General features: G+C 41.4%; 1 protein-coding gene and 1 long non-coding RNA gene across 3 annotated transcripts; both read left to right on the top strand.

Moving 5' to 3' along the window:
- Positions 1-2,971: 2,971 nt before the first annotated feature.
- On the top strand, positions 2,972-19,818 carry LOC5508959 (degenerin deg-1). 2 transcript variants are annotated; one of them, XM_048727854.1, is made up of 14 exons: positions 2,972-3,439; positions 3,536-3,638; positions 4,054-4,359; positions 5,069-5,113; positions 5,532-5,739; positions 6,463-6,596; positions 6,952-7,115; positions 16,847-16,957; positions 17,183-17,297; positions 17,446-17,524; positions 17,665-17,722; positions 17,799-17,863; positions 17,951-18,026; positions 18,686-19,818. In XM_048727854.1, the coding sequence occupies exons 1-14, from the start codon at positions 3,200-3,202 to the stop codon at positions 19,481-19,483; spliced, it is 2,502 nt and encodes an 833-aa protein (XP_048583811.1). In that variant the 5' UTR covers positions 2,972-3,199; the 3' UTR covers positions 19,484-19,818. The 2 variants fall into 2 exon arrangements, with proteins under 2 accessions (XP_048583811.1, XP_032233718.2); XM_032377827.2 differs by lacking the exons at positions 16,847-16,957; positions 17,183-17,297; positions 17,446-17,524; ... (2 more) ...; positions 17,951-18,026; positions 18,686-19,818 and adding exons at positions 7,247-7,357; positions 7,725-7,839; positions 7,988-8,066; ... (2 more) ...; positions 8,771-8,846; positions 9,434-10,189 and having other exon boundaries at positions 2,998-3,439.
- On the top strand, positions 11,180-12,863 carry LOC116616020. Its single transcript, XR_007308117.1, has 3 exons — positions 11,180-11,248; positions 11,907-12,160; positions 12,712-12,863. It is a non-coding gene; the product is annotated as an uncharacterized LOC116616020 (long non-coding RNA).
- Positions 19,819-20,790: the final 972 nt, after the last annotated feature.

Genomic DNA, 20,790 nt, shown 5'->3' with positions numbered 1-20,790 from the left:
AAGAGGCCTCTGCTAGCAGGGAACTGCTTAGCTGAAGCAGCTATCGAATTATTGGGTGGAGGCACGATACAGAAACATTAAGAAAATGTTGGAGGCACAGCCACGCCCCTACTGGTCCTTTCCTTATAATTCTTGTAAACACTAGGGGGGGGGGGGGGGGGCACGTGCCCCCAGTGCCCCACAACCTGCTACGGCCCTGATTCTGTGAAGGGGAAGGGCAAGGTGGACTTTCAAAAGTGGGTGTGTGTATGTGTGTGTGTGTGGGGGGGGGGAGGGGGGGGGGGGGCTGGTGCCTACACTTTTTGGATCAGTTCACCGTCCTGGGCCATCGTTCACGATTTCTAAAATCCTTCACGATGTCTCAAGTCAGTGTTTATTGTAGGCTAAGCTTTTTATTTAGCTACAAACAGTTGAATTTTTTTTAAAGCTGTCCATACCTTGTTGACATAATATAATATTTTATTGAAAACTATGTTTATTGACAGTTTGTGGTCATTTTCTTTGAATTCAAGTCTCCAACATGTACCAAAAGCTCATAAGTCAGTATTAGAATTTCACTAAAATTTATTGTATCAGGGACAGAGAGCTATTGCAAAGCTCTTACTATGACACTGTCCCTTTAAAGGGCTGTAAACAAATCAAAATAGGTGGTGGTGGGTCTCTGTTGTTTTCGTTTTATTTTGAGTTTGCTTTATTATTATTATTATTATTATTATTATTATTATTATTATTATTATTATTATTATTATTATTATTATTATTATTATTATTATTATTATTATTATTATTTTTTTTTTTTTGGGGTGGGGATTCAGATCAAAATAGCCAAGCAACTAAGCAACTAGTACAACAGATTTTGGTTTTGCAGTCTTTTATTCAATATATTGAAGATTTTCATGCAATTCTGTAGTTTGACTGCAAATATATATTTATTTTTCTTTTTTATCTTTCTTTTCATTTACAGTTCTATATATACAGTGTGACCATAGCTATGATTACAATTATTAAGAAATTTTTTTACCTTCTAACAGAAACCATCTTGACTGCAAAACACTCACTGTAGGGCATTCGATATTAGGCATTTCTTTCATGCAGCTGTGAGGTTGACATGTCAACATCCAGAGGGGCCACACCCAACTCGGAATCATGGGGGCCCATGAAAACATGGTGATGCGGAACCTTTTCCTGCCTTTACCCTCATTCATCATGAACACCTGTGCAGTTGATGCCCTTAGCTGGATGGGGTGCACAGGTGCTTTGGGTGTGGCCCTGAAGATGGCACAGTCACCACAAGATGTAACAGAATGAAGTTGTATACTTGTTAAAAATGTAAAAACACGTGAGTGGAAAACAGTCAATAGCCATGGAATTTCTAGTGTGTTGTACGTTATACATGTTTTAGGATTTACGTACTTATACTTACTAAATTACAGTAGTTTAAAAAAAATATTATTTACTACTTGTATAATTGAGAAGAGTAATACATACTTCTCATTGACCTCGTAGAGCTTGTCTCTTCCCTCCTAAATAACAAACAAAATGATGTTTGTAATTATCTAAGTGCAGAGGAATCTTCAGTAGTTTTCTAATCAGATATTTTTTGTCTTTTAACACTCACCTGTTCTTTCAACACTCTTCCTCGAGTTTGCTTGTCTCACAAATAGACCTTGTTTGATAAACAAAGACATGTTACCAACTTATTCAATAATAGGTAACAACTGCAATATTGTATTGAGAGAGTGCCCCTCCCCTCTGCTTTTGTTGGCATTATCATCACATTTGAGTTGCCTGCTAACTTCACCGAGTTGCCTGCTGAGTTGCCTGCCAGCTTCACTATGGTCTGAAACTCTAAATGCAAATATTGGCACTTTTCAGTCCGGTCACTATCCACCATTAATGGTGGATAGTGACCGGCTTTTTCAAAATTTGTCTTTTTCAGATCTCAGAGCCGAAGAGGACCTCGTCGACTCACTCGATTGCCTCGGACGGCAGACCTCAATCACGAGACAATACGCCATAATAAGGATCTGATTTTTAAAGATTATTTTATTATGTATACTTATTTGATAATAAAACAGTGTTAGTGTGACAACCTTTTTCTTTGGGCCTTCTTCTATTTTATGGGGTGCGTGTAGCTTATTGGATACTGTACGCTAATGTGATTTACGGTGTTTTTAGATTAGTTCTTCTTCTCGCGATGTTATGGAAATAGAAACGGAGCTCGCACGTAATTGTTTCAGATCCCCACCTTATGCTCACAGTCTTAGTAAAATACTACGAAAAGCAACATCTCTCCTTTTTTCAATAAATTGTGAAGTACTTTTGTGTAGAAGTATTGATAAAAGAACCCGCGCACAACATTATTAATAATCTATTGTACTGATTACGTTTTTACAAAATTTAAGACTGAGGCATCTGTTCAAGAACTTATAGCGTTCTGTTCTTACACATATTTATGGTCCCTCTTTTTACTCAAACTCCTATTTATTTTTTATTTCGTGTGTGGGAGGGCGAGAAGAGATCGCCGATGTCTAAACGGGATTAATAGCAGGCACGTCCCCAGGATTGGCCGGAATGTTTCGTGCTTTTATTTCAGTCCTTTTTCAGGGTGACTACGTTTTTTGCCACTCTGTTTTCGTTTTCCTTTATCATTTCATATAAACAACAGACCAAGGCATCTCATAGGATTCAGAGAGCATAGTTACTAGCTCAAATCATTTTTTTTTCAATGTTTTCGAACTCACCTAAGCAACTCGCACTTGTTGCACTTACAGCTTTCAGGCCGTCACCCAGTAAATAATCTAAATGCAGATCTGAAAATGTGTTTATCCTAAAGGAATTGTTTTTGCAGTTGAAAATAGAAAAAATAAAATACATGATACGTGAAACGATGTCTAGAGGCACGCGCGTGCAGAGCATAATAACCAAAAATGAAACGCGCGCTACTATTCGCGCGCAAAAGAAACTGTGTTGAACACGCGCGCACTTTTTTCTCTACGTCATGTTCTTAACGTTGCGCGCTATTTTACCGTTAGTCAAGAGTGCTTTTGAATTTGTTTTTGAAAAGGCTTGAAAGGCTTTGTTTTGAATGCAAAGTCAACCATGGAAATGAGACTCCTAAGCCCTAAATGTCTTCCACGGGTTATCAAAAGATAGGTTTCTCTTGATCCTAAAAAGGCTGTCCAGGCTTCGCAGCGTTATGAGTCAAAATGAAGAAAAGTGTCGTCAAACCGTGAGCGGTCTTATATGGGATTTCTTCGGCCAAACAACAGCACATGGATTTGGGAGAATTGCTAATACCAAGTCCAGGTTACGTCGAATGTTTTGGGTGTGTCTTGTGATGGCGGCGTTTGGTATGTTTTCTTTACAAATCTATGATTTGCTTATGATCTACCTCAGTAGACCGATTGGAACACAAATTTGGATGAAGCATGCCCCGGTAAGTTGTGACTCGTAGTCTCCTCTTTTTCATCTTGTCTTCTTCTTTCATTTTTCTTTAGAGTTTCACTCATTATTGTCTTTTATTACATCACAGAGTATCGCATTTCCTGCAGTGACTCTATGCAATTTCAACATAGTCCGAAGGTCTCAGATAACCAGTGAATTGGCAGGATCATTCGAGAACTTTATAACGCCAAGTAAGTAAAAAAGGGGAAAATTAGGCCCGACTCATACGTCGCACTCTTGCCGTGTCGATTTTAATGGTTTAGATTGAGCCAAGAAAGCATAAGATAAGAGAGGTAATCTTTGCTATTAGGCGCGCGTTATGTCGATATTCCGATCTTTTCTATTTTAGTAAGGGACGAACAATTTGGTATATGACGGGGGTAGTTGCTGATTCGAGCAAGACTCAGGCCCTCGAGCAAGCTAAGACTGGCCGACAAAACCTGCAACCCTCGGGAAAAAAACGAACAGCAAATCTGTCCGGGAGAAAAAATCGAGCAAAAAAATTGGGATTGCGGCGGTTTATTTAGGGAATACAGTACTTTAAACGCCTGGTAATTTTGGGTGGACAACAAAGATAGGGGGACTCTGTTTTTTTTTCTTCTACAGATATCAGCGATGTTGATGATGCAAGAAGCTTGCGCAAAAGAAGGCAATCAGTAGACGGCTGCTCGTGTGGCTGTTACCTCAAGTGTAGAAATTTCCATGACCCTCACAGAAATACCCCAGAGCCGGCCACTACTTGTGCACCCGTACCAACAACGATCCCTACCACAGCAACTACCACTGAGCCAACAACAGTGCCAACTACGATACCAACAACTATTCCCACTACTTTGCCAACCACGGAGCCCACAACCGCCCCTACCACCCCAGAGCCGACTACCCTGGAGCCCACAGACCCGCCAACAACTGGTAAGTACCACAACTAGCGAGGGTGCATGTAAGGTGTATGGGGGAGGGGGGTGAATATTGTGTCGAGGAATATTTAGTAAATAAACCCCTTCTGTCGGCTGGGATATCGGCGGATAATGTCCAAGGATGAGAAATGGTACGAAAAATAAACAGTTGGCCGAGAATCGAAGCTTCGAGGGCAACTGTGAAATTTTGAGGAACATTTCTTATCCGCGGACATTATCCGCCGATATCACATTGAGCCAAAGAAGGGGTTTATTTATTTTATATCCCAGTGACTACACTGAAAATGCGAAAAGTATCTTCTGTGCGCGCTGACGTGCACGGGAATGACGTCATTGCTTTTTCTTTCGATTTTCTGCGTTTCAGGACAAACTCTAAAAAAACATATTGATGATAATTTTATAAAAAATAAAGCATTTTTTCTGTGCCTTCATAGCGTTTTGAAAACCTTGGTGTTTGTTTGAGGAGTTATTGAGCAGACGAAAAGTGAGTTTTGACTGCACAAAAATGTGCAATTTGTGAAATTGTGCACGTGACCCGTATCGACCAATGAGCGCGCGTGAAAATTCATCACTGGGATATAGATTTATATATGTATATATGATAGATAACGCAAACGTTAACGATAGAGGCTTTCGTTGGAAATTCGACCGACAACGCAAGTAGATCTTGAAAATGCATTTGATATTTTAATTCATTTTTGTAGAAGCGCCGACTACATTACCTCCAGGCGTCACTCCAGCTCCTACAGGTTGGTACCAAATAATCGTTTAGTAATACTGACATCTCTCACTCTCCTGTCTTTTAGATGAGCGTGTCATCACCACAGAACTGGATTTAGTGTGTATTTGCACATTTTTTTCTTGATAATAGTGTGATCAAAATAAACTCCCTAGTTCCAACTTTAAGAAGCAGAAGCTGAATAAGGTTTATTTTGTGAGATACAGCTCAAAGTCTGCTTAATCTTCGCGCACTTCCACTAATAGGTTGGACTTCTTTTCGAGTCATCTTAAATCATCATTTTGTTGCGTCTGATTTGAAATTCTTGGCCCTTGGAGCGAATTAGAAGCAAGTCTATGAAATTCCTGTTTTTTGCACATAATTTCCTCTCCATCCTATTCACACCTTTTCATATACTACTAACCCTATACACTTATCAATAAACAAAGAGAAACCCTTGACAATCGAGGAGAAAAAGGAGCAGGCTTTCACGGGCGAGGTATCCCAGCCCGACCCGGCCACCTTGGACAAACAGACGCTTAAAACAGAGGAGCTGGTACTGAGCTTAGCAACCAAGCCAGAGGATATGTTGATGGAGGTTGGGCACCAGTTTAACGACATGGTGCTGTCGTGTACCTATCGTGGCATTCCTTGCACGTGAGTGATATTTACCCTTGCACTTGAGTGATATTTACCCATGCACTTGAGTTATATTTATCCATGCATGTGAGTGATATTTACCATTGCAAATGAGTGATATTTACCCATGCACGTGAGTGATATTTCCCTTGCACGTGAGTGATATTTACCCACGCACTTGAGTGATATGTACCCTTGCACGTGAGTGATATTTACCTTTGCACGTGAGTGATATTTACACCCATGCACGTGAGTGATATTCCCTTGCACGTGAGTGATATTTATCCTTGCACGTGAGTGATATTTACCATTGCACCTGAGTGATATTTACACCCATGCACATGAGTGATATTTACCCATGCACTTGAGTGATATTTACCCTTGCACTTGAGTGATATTTACCCTTGTACGTGGGTGATATTTACCCATGCACTTGATTGATATTTACCCATGCACGTGAGTGATATTTACCCGTGCACGTGAGTGATATTTACCCTTGCACGTGAGTGATATTTACCCATGCACTTGATTGATATTTACCCAAGCACGTGTGTGATATTTACCTATGCACTTAATTGATATTTACCCATGCACGTGAGTAATATTTATCCATGCACGTCAGTGATATTTACCCATGCACTTGATTGATATTCACCCATGCACGTGAGTGATATTTACCCATGCACTTTATTGATATTTACCTATCCTCATTTTATTGACAAAATACGATTCTTGTGCCAGCAACTACACAGAGAATCTGTGGAGTCGATTCTGGCATTATCGCTATGGCAACTGCTACGTGTTCAATTCGGGGAAGGACTGGCAAGGGGAACCCAAACCGATCCTGCGATCCAACAAACCGGGACCCGCCAGCGGTACGTGTTCATTGGTTTGACCGAATGGTATGGTCACTCAAGCCTGCGTCGCGAGGCCACAAACTCACATCTAAAGCAGGAGATAATTTTGCCTCTGTTGTGCGCGAGACATAATTTCGTTTGGTTGACGTCCGCACACTGTGGGTTTTTGGTCTCTCGAGGCAGTGAGCAAAGAGCACGCGTGAAATTTTATTCACTGCTTGCGCCGGGCTTTAGCAGTGCTATACTGGGGGTTAGTCATGTTCTCGCTCTTTGTAGGGGATTTTGCATAGCTAGCGCATGATTGAGAAAAAAAACGATTATAGAGTAAAACTACGTAGTTTATTTTATTGATAAAATCGTAATTTTTATCCAGGACTTACACTTGAGCTAAACGCCGAGCAACACGAGTATGTCGGTCAGCTGTCTCACGAAGCAGGCATGCGCGTTCTGATTTCCACCCAAGGCGAGATGCCGTCACCATTAGAGAAAGGCATCAGCGTATCACCCGGGTTTTCCACCACTACGGGCATTAGATTGGTAAGGATAGGCGTAAACCCTTTTCACGTAACTCTGGCTTAACAACAGGATTTATGTCTTGTTTCACACTATCCCATATGTTGTTTAATGATGCAGTTTTTGGGTGTTTTAATTTTTTAACTTTTTGCCAGACGAATATACTACGTGCGGATCCCTTCAACAACAAAAGCTGCCTGAGCAGTGATGATATCGACCCCGAGAATCTGTACAGGAAGCGATATAATGTGTCCTATTCACGCACGGTATGAAACTGAAAAACTCTGACTCATCTCAAAACGCTGCAATATTCCGTAGGATAAACAATTATGCGGCAGGTATCCTCAGTATTCGTCTACAATTCTTTGCCATATAATTATTGTAGCGTCGCCCTATAGATGAAGCCAGTAGTTTCTTTACCATACTTACGTTAATATGTTACAACCACTCCAATTACAGAGGCTTAACTTAGGGAGGGCGGAGAGGACGTGCCTTCTCCTGCCTTCTCCTACGAGGATACGGATTATTTTTTGCATATTTTTAACGCATTTAAGCTTACGTTTCCCCACTATATCATTTTGCCGAGGCTGTGTGATTCATATAGTATTTCTAGCATCACGTCTATCTTTTTAGACGTGCATGGACTCGTGTCTCGCTCACAAGCAGGTGGACATGTGTGGATGTCTTGAATACAGATTCCCTAACATCGATAACCGGATAGTTTGTGATATCCTTGACATCGACGTCAGTAAGTACTGTACAGCGGACAGTTTGTGATATCCTTGACATCGACGTCAGTAAGTACTGTACAGCGTCTATCCGCAGCACAGGGTGCCGAATATTATTCATTTTTGTGTTTAAATATGCAAACTACTCCTCACTATCTATTTCTTTAGTCAGGTGTCTGAACAAGGTTCAGTCGCTGTACCAAGACAATAAACTCGGCTGCTCCGAGAAATGCCGCCCTCCTTGCAAGTAAGGCCAATTTTGCAAAAACTATCGCACCCATATCATCATCATCATCCTACTTTTCATCAAACCATCCTCATCTCCACCACCATCATCATCATCATCATCATCATCATCACCTTCATCATCATCATCATCATCATCATCATCATCACCTTCATCATCATCATCATCATCATCATCATCAGCACCAGCAGCATCATCATCATCATTATCATCATCACCATCATCATCATCATCATCATCATCATCATCATCATCACCATCATCATCATCACCATCATCATCATCATAATCCTACTTTTCATCAAACCATCCTCATCTTCATCATCATCATCATCATCATCATCATCATCATCATCATCATCATCATCATCACCACCATCTTCAGTCTTTATCTTTATCGTGCATCCTCTTTGCTCTAGTGAAGAAGTGTTTAAACTTTCAATTTCATCGGCGAGATGGCCTACAGATGATTATGAGGTGAGCAAACTGTTATCTTTCAAAATGGCTACCAAAAATAAGATAAAATGGCAATTCCTTTTCTTTTTCATTCAGGCACATTTTCTAGACGAGCTTAAAGAAGAAAAAGGATTTGTTCTCCCGGCAAACGCAGACGCCAGGTAATGGCATAAACTGTTATGTTGGTGGTGGTAATTCATGCTACGGTTTATATTAATTGATCTGTTTATTGGTTTCTGTTGATTCAGGGCTTATTTCGTGAAGCTTCAGATATTCTACGAGGAGCTGAACCACGAGGTTATCGAGGAGTACAGGTCCTACGAGGTGCGTGAAAAGTAATGGGGTGTTTTAGATTCACCATTACGGCAGAAGAAGTCTTTAAGTCATGGAATGTCGCCCTGAACACGACGCGACTTTGGCAAGAAATCCATACGCGCCCATCGAATTAGCGAGAGACGAGGTCTTGTGTGCGCTGTGGATTTAATCGCGTCTTTGTAATGCCAAATCAAGTTGTGAATAGTTTGTGAATATTTTTTAATAGTTCGACGTCTGAATCAATTAAGTTCGGTAGGCCAGAATTAAGTTCGGTAGGCCAGAATTAAGTTCGGCACGGCACTAAGCGCGACATCGATTTAAACGTCGAGCTTCTGATGTACGAATCCATTTTTTTTAAATTTTTCATAAAAAACTCACCTTTTACAGCTCACTTATTGAGCGCGACCTATTTAGTGCGACGTCTGAACGAGCGTTTAACCAAATGTATTTGTGTCGATACAAATAGATAATTACATGCGGCACGACAGGAGAGAGACGTATGAATCGGATCTAAACTACCCTAATGATATGAGTGTTTATTCCTCTTCTGCTTCACTGTGTTCTCTTAACACGCATGCGTGTGCTTTGATTTACAGCTTGTGAATTTCGTGTCGGATATCGGAGGTCAGCTTGGGCTATGGATCGGCATCTCGGCACTAACGGCCTCAGAGTTCATCGAGCTTCTCATCGTCATTGCCTTGCACCTCTTGCGCAAGGTGACGCGAATAGGATTAATCAATAATTCCGCTGAACAGCCTGCGGACACCAACCCATGTTACCTAGACGATATCACTTTAACCGGTGATTTGAAAGAGCGGCGCGGTGCATTGACGGAATCTAACACTTCTCTTACTGTAAGATATCTTGCTGAGGTAGCGCGTAAGAGGAACAAGAAAGGTCAAAAGGAGAAGAGAGAAGCGTCTTGGCACATAGACGAGGAGGCGTTCCCTTGTTATCGAGATCAAGCCACTATTCACCCGAATGTTGAGTCAAACACCTCACTTTCAGTTAGGTACCTTGATGACATCGTACAAAAGAAAAGCAAGCAGAAAAAGCGCTCCAAAGGTGACACCAGCATGGTGCAAAAGGGCGATGGACATCGCGGAGACTTGAGCGTGAGGCGCGGGGAGCTGACTGAGTCCAGCGGATCGCTTACGGTGCGGTACCTCGCGGAAGTAGCCAGCAAAAGAAAAAGATAGAGCTTTTTCGACCAAACATGGATCGTCATAATGAATAGGAAGTATTATGAGAGAAAGCTGGACAATCTGAAAGATGAATATTATGGAGCTATTTGAGATGAACTTATAAAATTGTACTAACATTACCTAATTGGATTAAAATCTGCGTCTGTCTTTGGTTTGCGGTTTATTGCAAAGTTAATGGAAATACGCAGTGCCAAATTTAATTAATTTGAGAAAAGGGGCCTTCTTGAATCTGTTTTGAGCTCCGACCAAGGGTTATTTTGGAAACATCGGCGAATTAATTATTTTTTATATAGAGGCGTGTAACATAGAACATCAACCCTGTGGTTGATTTCCTCTTTCTCAACTTTTTGGCCACCCAAATAGTCACGCGATCTGTTATCGCAAGTTTCCAAATTGCGTTTAAAGGAATATTACTGAATTATGAATACGTTAAAGATTAGATGCAGGGGGATGAAAGGCGCCGAGATGTTTGTATCGCACCATTGACACCCTTCCCATGATGTACTTCGTCAAAGCATATTATCAACCGCCGCGCGTCGTGATGGCGCGCAGATGATCTTAGTCATGAAGGCGGTAAGAGCAGGATAGAATAGCTCCGAGGCATTCCGAGGAAGAAACTGTCGCCGAATGCCTGGACAATGAAAATTCAAGATTTAAATTTGAAAACAGATGTTTTCTTTGCCTTTCAAATCCACGGCCTTCTCCACTCCCACGGGCCTTCATAACTCAATCCCGGACGATTTAACGATTTAATTTCAATACCTAGGCATTTTATACTGTATTTTCATTTTTCTTGGTACAGATTGCACTGATGGTCAAGAGAAATTTCCTACAGCTAAAAATGACTACAAAATAACGAACGAAATAGCGTGCGCGCGCTCCCGGAATGGCGTCATTTTCGATTGCGCGTAAAGCGCGCGCAGACAGATTGAAAATTAAAATACACCTACAATAACCTCATTTTCTAGCCAAAGTTTGCAAAATATTCCTTGACCTCAAGAGTTAGTTGTAGTCTAATTATTCTTCTGGCAAATCCTCATCAAATCTGTGCTTGATATGTTATTTTAGTCAGTCAAAAGCTAAGACAAGCGGTTCGGACGCACCGGTTCGTGCAACCCCAGTAAACCAAGGAGAGCAAGATGACTTGATTCAAGTAGTCTATCTTCAAGGCCAAAATTCGCCCCTTAGGAGTGAGGTAGTTTAAAGGTACACCCCGATTAATTGTTTACTAAAGACCTGATGAATCGAACTAACTAATGTATTAGGGTAGAGAGTCCTTAGAATACGAAATATTTGCCTTATGCCTAGTGCACACTAGCAACATAACGACATGGGCGACATAACGACATAACGACATGGACATAATGACATAAAAGAAAAAAACATGTTTTTTTTCTTTTATGTCGTTATGTCCATGTCGTTATGTCGAAGATAAGAGTGCACACGCCCATGTCGTTATGTCGCTAAGTGTGCACTAGGCATTACAGAAATGTAGACAAACAAGACGACGGGGCAATGTTTCGGAGTCTTAGTTTGCATCGCCAAACTCAAAACCCAAATCTACACACCATTATTACATAATGTATGAAAAACACACACATAAGCTAGCTTGTGACTCCAACTTTAATTCGTGCGTAAAGTTTTCTTTTTTTCAATTGCGCGCGCTGTATTTTTTTTTCATCAGAAAACACGTTTGCGCGCGCGTTATAAATCCGTTATTCAGTAACTTTTAAAATTTTTGAAACGCTTCAATAGAAGTTCAATGTCACTTATGTTTCTGAGGTTTTCTAGTCTACTCAATATCTTCCAATGCCATGTAACGTATATGGTTGCATCTATTTGATCGTTTATCGCTCATCCCAAGCTTTCTAAGGTAAAATGAGTCAAAATGAAGGCAAAACTGCAAAAACCGTGTTGGGGTTCATATGGAGTTTCTTCGATCAAACAACTGCGCATGGATTTGGGCGAATTGCTAACACGATGTCAAAGTACAATCGACTGTTCTGGGCAAGTATTATCATGGTGGCGTTCGGGATGTTCGCCGTTGAAATCTCTGATCTGCTTATCATCTACCTCAGCCGACCAATCGGAACACAGATCTGGATGAAGCATGCAGCGGTATGTCGTTCCTTTTTCCAGCCATTTTTCTATGTCAAACATTCTTTTTAACTTCTCTAATAACTTTATGATGTCATGGCATTGACACAAACTAGTGTCATCATTGTCTCGGCTTGTTGCAGCTCTCAATGTCGTAATTCTTGTTGCTAGCAGCTCTGTTTTTGCTGTTTGTTTATGGCCATTCTGTCGTTCTGATGTCGTCCTCAATGGTGTTGCTTTGTAGTTGTTGCTGATATCGTATTTCGATTGGGTTCGAATAAACAAAAAGACAAAAAACAAAAAAAGACGAAAAAACAAAAAAACAAAAAAACAGTCAAAGTGAGTGTCGTCTAGGGGGATAATTCATTAAGCGTTAGTATTATTTTAAGCGGCAGCTATTACATTGCGGTGATACAAACACTGTTTTTGTGTTGTTGTTGTTGTTCATGCAGCAGTTTTGTTGTCGTCCTCAATGGTGCTGCTTTGTTGTTGTTGCTGATATAGATTCTTTATTTATATTTTTGCTGTGTTAATTATTGGCATAGATATTTTTATCTTGTGGTTTATTACAGAGTATTGCCTTTCCTGCAGTGACTCTATGCAATTTTAACATAGTCCGAAGGTCTCAGATCACCAGTGAATTAGCAGGATCATTCGAGAACTTCATAACACCAAGTACGTGTTGGTTGGTTCTCACTAGGACGCAAGCGTAAGCGCAACACAAATGAGAATCGGTCAAACACAAGAGCAAGAAAATCAAGTAGTTGCGTTCTCTTGCCCTTGCGTTCTAGTGAGAATTGGAAAATAACTTGCGCTTACGTCCAAGTAAGAACCAATCTTAAGACTTTAACGGGGGAAATCTAACACTTATAGTGCGCGTCTTTAAAGGAGTAATAGTAAAAGTAGCAGCAATATGATGATAATGATGATCATTATAATAATGATTTTTATGATGATGTCGATCAGTTGATGATGATAATGATGGTTTTAAGGCAATGGTGATTTTTATGATAATGGTGATTATGATGCTGACGGAGATGACGATGGTAATGATGATGATTTTTATGTAAATAATAAGGATGATAGTGATTTTTATCATAATGGTGACGGTAATGATACTTTTGTACTGATAATAAACCACCAATCTCTTATTCAGATATCACCAAAGACGGTGATGGTGGAGGTTTGCGCAAGCGACGAGTAGCGGTTGGTCAGTGCCCATGCACATATTATCTTTGCTGTAGGAACAAACACGACCTTGTGCAACCTACAGAGCCCCCAGTAACCACACCTGTGCCCACAACGGAATCAACAGCCGTCCCAACCACGGCGCCTACCACTGAGCCAACAACAGTGCCAACTACGATACCAACAACTATTCCCACTACTGTGCCAACCACGGAGCCCACAACCGCCCCTACCACCCCAGAGCCGACTACCCTGGAGCCCACAGACCCGCCAACAACTGGTGAGTATCGAAGAAAATCACAATTAGCAAAGCCTGTTATGGGGGACGGGGGTAATAACTGTCACGCCAACAACGGATAAGAATTGCCATTAGCAAATAAGCGTTTATGGGGAGGAGGGGGGGGGTTGCCGGGAAGCTAAAGATTGTCTTGTGAAAAAGGTAGATAGTATAGGGGATAGGAAAGTAGCAACACCCTCTCCACTCCGCACGAAAACGTTAATAATAGAGGCTTTCGATGGAAATCCCCCGACAATGCCCTTAGCTCCTGAAATGCATTTGATAATTTATTCACTTCTGTAGAAGTGCCGACTACATTACCTCCAGGCGTCACTCCAACTCCTACAGGTCGGTACCAAATAATTGTTTTGCAATATTTGGCATTTCATGTCCTGACAACATTCTGTTAAAAAACTCGCTCTCTTCTAGGGCTTCTAAAAGCATGTGCACCTTAAAGAACACATACATGTCTCGTTTTGAGGCTTTTTATCTATTTGCGTTCGATTTGACATTCGTGGCCCTTTGGGCCAAATTAGTAGCAGGTCTATGAAATTCCTGTATATTGTACATTGTCCTTTCTTTATTCCATTCGCGCCTTTTTCTATACTATCCCACCTCTACACTGACAAAAAAAAACAGAGAGACCCTTGACAATGGAGGAGAAAAAGGAGCAGGCTTTCACGGGCGAGGTATCCCAGCCCGACCCGGCCACCTTGGACAAACAGACGCTCAAAACAGAGGAGCTGGTACTGAGCTTAGCAACCAAGCCAGAGGATATGTTGATGGAGGCTGGGCACCAGTTTAACGATATGGTGCTATCGTGTACCTATCGTGGCATTCCTTGCACGTGAGTGATACTTACCCATGCACTTTATTGATATTTACCCATGCACGTCAGTGATATTTACCCATGCACTTTATTGATATTTACCCATGCACGTGAGTGATATTTACCAATGCACTTTATTGATATTTACCCATGCACGTGAGTGATATTTACCCTTGCACGTAAGTGATATTTACCCATGCACTTGAGTGATATTTATCCATGCACGTTAGTGATATTTACCCATGTACTTGAGTGATATTTACCCATGTACTTGAGTGATATTTACCGATGCACTTGGCTGAGATTTACCCATGCACTTGAGTGATATTTACCCTTGCACGTGAGTGATATTTATCCTTGCACGTGAGTGATATTTATCCATGCACTTGAGTGATATTTACCCATGCACTTGAGTGATATTTACCCATGCACTTGAATGATATTTATCCATGCACGTGAGTGATATTTATCCATGCACTTGAGTGATATTTACCCATGCACTTTAGTGATATTTACCCACGCACTTGAGTGATATTTACCCATGCACTTGAGTGATATTTACCCTTGCACGTAAGTGAAACTTATCCATGCACGTAAGTGATATTTACCCATGCACTTGAGTGATATTTACCCATGCACTTGAGTGATATTTATTCATGTACTTGAGTGATATTTATCCATGCACGTGAGTGATATTTACCCTTGCACGTAAGTGATATTTACCCATGCACTTGAGTGATATTTACCCATGAACTTGAGTGATATTTACCCATGCACTTGAGTGATATTTATCCATGCACGTGAGTGATATTTATCCACGCACTTGAGTGATATTTATCCATGCACGTGAGTGATATTTACCCATGCACGTAAGTGATATTTACCCATGCACTTGAGTGATATTTACCCTTGCACGTGATTGATATTTACCCTTGCACGTAAGTGATATTTACCCATGCACTTGAGTGATATTTACCCTTGCACGTGGGTGATATTTATCCTTGCACGTGAGTGATATTTATCCATGCAAGTGAGCGATTATTATCCATGCACCTGAGTGATATTTTTACCCTTGCACGTGAATGATATTTATTCATGCACGTAAGTGATATTTATCCATGCACGTAAGTGATATTTACCCTTGCACTTGAGTGATATTTACCCTTGCACTTGAGTGATATTTACCCTTGCACGTGAGTGATATTCATCCTTGCACGTGAGTGATATTTATCCATGCACTTGAGTGATATTTATCCATGCACTTGAGTGATATTTACCCATGCACTTGAGTGATATTTATCCATGCACGTGAGTGATATTTACCCATGCACGTAAGTGATATTTACCCATGCACTTGAGTGATATTTACCCTTGCACGTGATTGATATTTACCCTTGCACGTAAGTGATATTTACCCATGCACTTGAGTGATATTTACCCATGCACTTGAGTGATATTTACCCATGCACTTGAGTGATATTTACCCATGCACTTGAGTGATATTTACCCATGCACTTGAGTGATATTTATCCATGCACGTGAGTGATATTTATCCATGCACGTGTGTGATATTCACCAACAAACACCTAAGTGAGGAAGAAAAGTAGATGTTATCCTTATTTTATTGACAAAATACGATTTTTGTTCCAGCAACTACACGGAGAATCTGTGGAGTCGATTCTGGCATTATCGCTATGGCAACTGTTACGTGTTCAATTCAGGGAAGGACTGGCAAGGGGAACCCAAACCGATCCTGCGATCCAACAAACCGGGACCCGCCAGCGGTATGTGTGCATTAGTTTGACTTAATGATATGTTCACTTATTAGCAGTGCTATGCTGGAGGTTAGGTACATGCCCTCCCTCTAGGGGCTTTCGCAAACACAGTACTTACCCGCTTATAAAAACCTAGCTTTTTCCAGGTTAGCCTAAAAAGGTTCTTATTCAATGGCTACTATTATAAATTTTAGGCTACTTAGGTTGTTAAATAGGTTCTTTATTTTAAAGAAAAGTTAATATACTAATGCATGGTAGAAGTGTGATTACTTATTGATATTAAAATACTGATGAATGGTAGAAATGTGTTGTTTATTTTATTGCAAATTTATCCAGGCCTTACGCTTGAGCTAAACGCCGAGCAACACGAGTACGTTGGTCAGCTGTCTCACGAAGCAGGCATGCGCGTATTGATTTCCACTCAAGGTGAGATGCCGTCACCATTAGAGAAAGGCATCAGCGTATCACCCGGGTTTTCCACCACTACGGGCATTAGGATGGTAAGTATAGGCGTATACAAATCACTGATTTTACGTCTTGTTACACACTACTTCATGTGTTGTTAAATTGTGCGAGTTTCCTAGGATAAACATAAAGATTTCGGTTCTCACATTATTTTTTTTCAAATGTTTTGCCAGACGAATATACTCCGTGCAGATCCCTTCAACAACAAAAGCTGCCTGAGCAGTGATGATATCGACCCCGAGAATCTGTACAGAAAGCGATATAATGTGTCCTATTCACGCACGGTAAGTTCGACCATAGTAGCGTTAACATGCTTGAAATCTCTAAAAAAAGAGACGTTTATCAAAGAGAGGTTCATCTTAGGGAGGGCGGAAAGGACGTGCGGACATCTGTCTCTTACGAAGAAACGCCAGATGTTTAAGGGATTTTACCTACGTTTCCCCAGTATATCGTTTTGCCGAGGATGTGTGATTCATATAGTATTGCTAGCATCACGTCTATCTTTTTAGACGTGCATGGACTCGTGTCTCGCTCACAAGCAGGTGGACATGTGTGGATGTCTTGAATACAGATTCCCTAACATCGATAACAGGACAGTTTGTGATATCCTTGACATCGACGTCAGTAAGTACTGTACAGCGGACAGTTTGTGATATCCTTGACATCGACGTCAGTAAGTACTGTACAGCGGCTATCCGCAGCACAGGGTGCCGAATATTATTCATTTTGGTGTTTAAATATGCAAACTAATCCTCACTATCTACTTCTTTAGTCAGGTGTCTGAACAAGGTTCAGTCGCTGTACCAAGACAATAAACTCGGCTGCTCAGAGAAATGCCGCCCTCCTTGCAAGTAAGGCCAATTTTGCAAAAACTATCGCACCCATATCATCATCATCATCATCATCATCATCACCGCCACCGCCACCGCCACCGCCACCGCCATCGTCATCATCATTATCAGTCTTTATCGTGTATTCTGTTTTGTCATAGTGAAGAAGTCTTTAAGCTTTCAATTTCATCGGCGAGATGGCCTACAGATGATTATGAGGTGAGCAAACTGTTATCTTTATTATTGGCTACTATAAATATAAAGATGAAATGGCAATTCCTTTTTTTCAATTCAGGCACATTTTCTAGACGAGCTTAAAGAAGACAAAGGATTTGTTCTCCCGGCAAACGCAGACGCCAGGTAATGGCAGAAACTGTTATGTTGGTGGTGGTAATTCATGCTACGGTTTGTATTAATTGATCTGTTTATTGGTTTCTGTTGATTCAGGGCTTATTTCGTGAAGCTTCAGATATTCTACGAAGAGCTGAACCACGAGGTTATCGAGGAGTACAGGTCCTACGAGGTGCGTGAAAAGGAGTGTTTTTGATGTAAATAGGGTGATTTAGATCCACGACGCCGGCAAGAGGACGCCGCCTCGCGCACGTTCGATTGCGCGCGCACGCTGATTTTTGCCGGCGTCCCGTCCTGAAGAGGACGTGAAAATGCATGAAATGCCGTCCTGAACAGGACGCGACACAGGCAAAAATCAGCGTGTGCGCGCAACCGATCGTGCGCGAGGCGGCGTCCTCTTGCCGGCGTCGTGGATCTAAATCACCCTAATGTCGCCCTGAACAAGACGCGATTTTGGCAAGGACTCCATGCAGGCGCATTCGGAAAAGCGAGAGAAGGCGTCTTGTGGCTCGTGCGCGGTGGATCTAGACTACCCTAATGACATGAGTTGTGCATTCCTTCTCTGCTTCACTGTGTTTTACTAACACGCATGCGTGTGCTTTGATTGACAGCTTGTGAATTTTGTGTCGGATATCGGAGCTCAGCTTGGCGACGACTGAACGAACGTTTAACCAAATGTATTTGTGTCGATACAAATAGATAATTACATGCGGCACGACAGGAGAGAGAGACGTATAAATCGGATCTAAACTACCCTAATGATATGAGTGTTTATTCCTCTTCTGCTTTACTGTGTTCTATTAACACGCATGCGTGTGCTTTGATTGACAGCTTGTGAATTTCGTGTCGGATATCGGAGGTCAGCTTGGGCTGTGGATCGGCATCTCGGCACTCACGGCCTCAGAGCTCGTTGAGCTTCTCATCGTCATTGCCTTGCACCTGTTGCGCAAGGTTACGCGCACAGGATTAATCGATAATTCCGCTGAACAGCCTGCGGACACCAACCCACGTTACCTAGACGATATCACTTTAACCGGTGATTTGGGGGAGCGGCGCGGTGCATTGACGGACTCTAACACTTCTCTAACCGTAAGATATCTTGGGGAAATAGCGCGGAAGAGGAAAATGAAAGGTCACAAAGAGAAGAGAGAAGCGTCTTGGCACATAGATAATTCCGCTGACCAGCCTGCGGACACCAACCCACACTACTTGGACGATATCACTTTCACCGGTGATTTGGGAGAGCGGCGCGGTGAATTGACGGACTCTAACACTTCTCTAACCGTCAGATATCTTGGGGAAATAGCGCGGAAGAGGAAAATGAAAGGTCACAAAGAGAAGAGAAAAGCGTCTTGGCACATAGACGAGGAGGCGTTCCCTTGTTATCGAGATCAAGCCACTATTCACCCGAATGTCGAGTCAAACACCTCACTTACAGTTAGGTACCTTGATGACATCGTACAAAAGAAAAGTAAGCAGAGAAAGCGCTCAAAGGGTGACACCAGCATGGTGCAAAAGGGCGATGGACATCGCGGGGACTTGAACGTGAGGCGCGGGGGGCTAACTGAGTCCAGCGGGTCGCTTACGGTGCGGTACCTCGCGGAAGTAGCCAGCAAAAGAAAAAGATAGAGCTTTTTCGACCAAACATGGATTATGAATAGGAAGTAGTACGAGATAAAGCTTGACAATCTAAAAGATAGATATTATGGTATTAGCTGGGATAAAATTATAGAATTGTACTATCATTACCTAATTTGATTCAAATGTCAATATGTTCTTGGTTTTAATTCTATCGCGAAGATCATGGAAATAATCAGTGTAAAATTTAAATTATTTTGAGAAAAGGTGCCTTCTTGAATCCTTTTCAAGCTCCGACGAAGCGTTAATTTGGAAACGTCGGCGAACATAGAACATAAACCCTGTGGTTGATTTCCTCTTTCTCAAGCACATAAAGATTCGTCCTACAAGTAATTTTAATTGCAATGTTGAGATAATAATAATAGGGGACTTACGCGAAGAGATCTCACGACTTTTTGGGTAGCTAGCGCGCGCTTCGGCTTTTAGCGGCAAAATAGCAGCAACAAAAACATTTTTAGCGCTTACGAATAAAGCCAGAAAGGGTTTATTTTGAATTAAAGATTTTATCGTTCTCTGACGAGACTTGCGCAGTTATTTCCTTGTTTATTCTGGCTCAAATTTGTCATCCAAAAGGTCAATTGATGTCTTAGCGCTAGTCCCCTATTGAACTTAGATGAAAAGTATTGAATTATTGATACGTAAAAGATTCGATGCAGAGGGTGGAAAGGCGGCGAGATGTTTGTATTGCACTCACTCGCGCATCCGTTAAAAAAATTGCGCACGCTGTTGTTTTCCCATCAGACCACTCGTTTGCGCGGGTGTGATAAATAAGGGTTGTGTGAGTAAATGTTACCTTTTTCCCGAATTCTGGGCAATGTGTGAAGTTGCTCGAACCTTAGACGGACGGCCTCTCACCTCCTTTTAAAAAAGGTTCGAGAGAAGTTAGTGAAGAGAATGAAGAGAGTGAAGAGACCATCACATTAAAAAATGAGAAAGAGGCGTGGTGATAAAGAAACCTTGTCAGCTAAAACTTTTTAAATTGTTTCAGACTGGCATAAATAATCAAAAACAAATCATGCAAAATAATCATCCTTGCTGGATGCTTTCTTACACTTGGCATTTAGGATGACAAAATGGTAATTGACGAGACTATTTGAAAGTTAGTGTTGATTTTTTATATATTTTAATAGTAACATAGAAGGTATTAAATCACCAATGACTGGTTCTACTCAAGATATCTCCGTCTTCCCAAGGGCATGGAGGATGCGCGCATGACAACTCGACATATGGGAGATATTTGTAAACTCGCTACGCCTCGTCAGGTGAGACGAACTCTTGTCCTTCACTAACTTTTGGCA

This window comes from Nematostella vectensis, chromosome 5 (assembly GCF_932526225.1).
Source record: "Nematostella vectensis chromosome 5, jaNemVect1.1, whole genome shotgun sequence".
Lineage (NCBI taxonomy): Eukaryota > Metazoa > Cnidaria > Anthozoa > Actiniaria > Edwardsiidae > Nematostella > Nematostella vectensis.
Note: the sequence above shows the minus strand (reverse complement) of the source record. Positions and strands in the feature narration are given on the sequence as shown.